This window comes from Arachis stenosperma, chromosome 4, assembly GCF_014773155.1.
Source record: "Arachis stenosperma cultivar V10309 chromosome 4, arast.V10309.gnm1.PFL2, whole genome shotgun sequence".
Taxonomy (NCBI): Eukaryota; Viridiplantae; Streptophyta; class Magnoliopsida; order Fabales; family Fabaceae; genus Arachis; species Arachis stenosperma.
In genome coordinates, this window is record NC_080380.1 from 57,736,977 (window position 1) to 57,739,905 (window position 2,929).

Here is a 2,929-nt window from a genome sequence, read left to right on the forward strand (position 1 = left end):
CAGTGGAATAGCATCAATCTTTTCATTTTCTTTTGATTCCAACTCCTCTGAACTCATTAAATCACGTTCATGTTCTTACCCAAAGCATTAAGTGCTTTCAAATTGGGTGATTTGGGCTGCTATGATATCATTGGTGGTGGCCACACCAAACTTAATCTCTTGGCTTACTCTTCAAAATCAAACTATTAATTGTTTGTAAGCCTAGATTAAGTGGTGAGAGGCCACACCAAACTTAGCACTTTAGCTAGTTCTCAGCCCATTCACTCATTATTAGTTATGCATTCATCAAGTTGTAACTCCCAAGTAGAAAGAAATAAGAGAGTGTAAGGAAGGTTTAACTATCAAAACTAATATCAAAATTCCTATTCTACAATTGCAATTGATCCTAATTACTGAAAATTAACCTATCTAAAGCAACAAAATTTAAACTACTTCTAAGAAAAGCAATTAAATAAAAAAAAGGATAAAGTGTTGGGGTGCCTCCCAACTAGCGCTTCTTTATTGTCATTAGCTTGACATTCCTTTATCTTTAGCTGAGCTTGTAGCTCTCTCTACTCCTCCAAGGAGCCTCCCAAGTAGTGTTTGAGTCTATGACCATTGACAAAAAAAGTTCTCTGAGTCTTGTCTTCCATAAGCTCCACATGACCATAGGGAAACACTTTGAGTATAGTGAAAGGTCCTGACCATCGAGACTTAAGTTTCCCAGGGAAGAACTTGAGTCTTGAGTTGTAGAGTAACACCTTCTGTCCTTCACTGAACTCCCTTCTTGCTATCTTTTGGTCATGCCACCTTTTTGTGTTTTCTTTGTAGATTTTTGCATTCTCATATGCTTGATTTCTAAACTCCTCCAGTTCATTGGGTTGCATTAATCTCTTTTCTCCAGCAGCTTTCTCATCAAAATTTAGTAGTTTTAGAGCCCAGAAGGCTCTGTGCTCCAATTCAATTGGTAAGTGGCAAGCCTTGCCAAATACTAATTGGTATGGTGACATCCCAATGGGGGTCTTGAAGGCTATCCTGTAGGCCCATAGAGCATCGTCTAGCTTCCTACACTAGTCCTTTATTGAGCTTCCAACAGTTTTGTCAAGGATTCGTTTCAGCTCTCTGTTAGAGATCTCAGCCTGCCCGTTGGTCTGTGGGTGGTATGGAGTTGCCACTTTGTGTTTGACTCCATATCTGAGAAGGAGTGCTTCCAGTTGTTTGTTGCAGAAGTGTGATCCTCCATCACTAATGAAAGCTCTGGGAACTCTAAATCTGCTGAAGATGTTCCTTCTCAAGAAGCTTATCACAACCTTGTTGTCATTTGTTGCAGTAGCTATGGCCTCTACCCATCTTGAAACATAATCAACAGCCACTAATATGTAGCTATTTGAGTATAAAGTTAGGAAGGGTCCCATGAAATCTATTCCCCATACATCAAATAGTTCCAGCTCTAGTATGTATTGTTGTGGCATCTCATTCCTCTTGGTTAGATTACCAGCTCTTTGACATTCATCACACCTTGACACCATTTCCTTGGCATCTTTAAATACTGTTGGCCAGTAGAATCCAGATTGAAGCACTTTTGCTGCTGTCCTTTCTCCACAAAAATGACCTCCATATGCTGACCCATGGCATTGCCATAACACTTCTTGCCCTTCTTCATGGGGTATACAACTTCTTAGAACACCATCAGTATACTTTTTGAACAAATAGGGGTAATCCCAGATGTAGTATTTGGCATCCTTAATTAGCTTCCTCCTCATGTGCTTATTGATGTTAGTTGGTAGCCCCCTAATAGCCTTGAAGTTAGCTATGTCTGCGAACCAAGGGGCTACTCGAATCATCATCAATTGTTCATTAGGAAAGCTTTCATTTACTGCTACTTGCTGTATTTCTTCTTCTTGTGGGATCCTTGAGAGGTGGTCAGCTACCTTGTTCTCTGCTCCGCTCCTATCCTTAATCTCAATATCAAATTCTTGGAGCAGCAGGATCCACCTCATCAATCTGGGCTTAGATTCTTATTTGGTAAGCATGTATTTGAGTACTGCATGATCAGTGAATACAATTACTTTTGAGCCAATGAGATATGATTTAAACTTATCAAAAGCAAAAACTATGGCCAAAAGTTCTTTCTCTATGGTGGTATAGTTCCTTTGATTCTCATTAAGGACCTTGCTAGCATAGTAAATAAGATGTACTAGCTTGTCTTTCCTCTGTCCTAGAACAGCACCAACAGCAAAATCAGATGCATCACACATTAGTTCAAAGGGAAGATCCCAGCTTGGTGGTGCTATAATAGGTGCAGAGGAGAGTTTCTTTTTGAGTTCATCAAAGGCTACCATGTATTCTCTATCAAAAACAAAGGGAGTATTTGAGACAAGTAGGTTACTAAGGGGTTTTGCAATCTTTGAAAAATCTTTAATAAACCTCCTATAGAACCCAACATGTCCCAAAAAGCTTCTGATTGCTTTGACATTGCAAGGTGGAGGTAATTTTTCAATTACTTCCACTTTTGCTCTCTCTACTTCTATGCCATCTTTTGGAATCTTGTGACCAAGAACCACTCCTTCAGTTATCATAAAATGGCACTTCTCTCAGTTTAAAACCAGGTTGGTTTCTTGACACCTTTTTAGCACAAGAGAAAGATGGTATAGGCAATCAGAATATGAGTTCCCAAACACAGAGAAATCGTCCATAAATATTTCTATGAACTTCTCAATCATATCTGAAAAAATGGAGAGCATGCACCTTTGGAATGTGGCAGGTGCATTGCACAATCCAAAGGGCAATCTCCTATAAGCAAAAATGCCATATGGACAAGTAAATGAAGTTTTTCTTGATCCTTGGGGTTTACAACAATATGGTTGTAGCCCAAATATCTGTCCAAAAAATAGTAGTACTCGTGTCCTGCCAATCTTTCAAGCATTTGGTCCATGAAGGGCAGGGGAAA

General features: G+C 39.4%; 1 protein-coding gene across 1 annotated transcript; it reads right to left on the reverse strand.

Moving 5' to 3' along the window:
* Window positions 1–551: 551 nt before the first annotated feature.
* LOC130975012 (uncharacterized) lies at window positions 552–1,979 on the reverse strand. The gene is made up of 2 exons (XM_057899847.1): window positions 1,290–1,979; window positions 552–1,049 (listed from the first exon to the last, which is right to left on the reverse strand). Exons 1-2 carry the CDS (start codon window positions 1,977–1,979, stop codon window positions 552–554), a joined length of 1,188 nt encoding a protein of 395 aa, XP_057755830.1.
* Between the last annotated feature and the right edge of the window lie 950 nt (window positions 1,980–2,929).

Coding starts and splice junctions, on each gene's coding strand:
- LOC130975012 (XM_057899847.1), bottom strand. CDS start 1,979: ATGAGGTGGATCCTGCTGCTCCAAGAATTTGATATTGAGATTAAGGAT. Junction 1,050..1,289: donor CTGCAACAAATGACAACAAG/GTTGTGATAAGC, acceptor ATAAAGGACTAG/TGTAGGAAGCTAGACGATGC.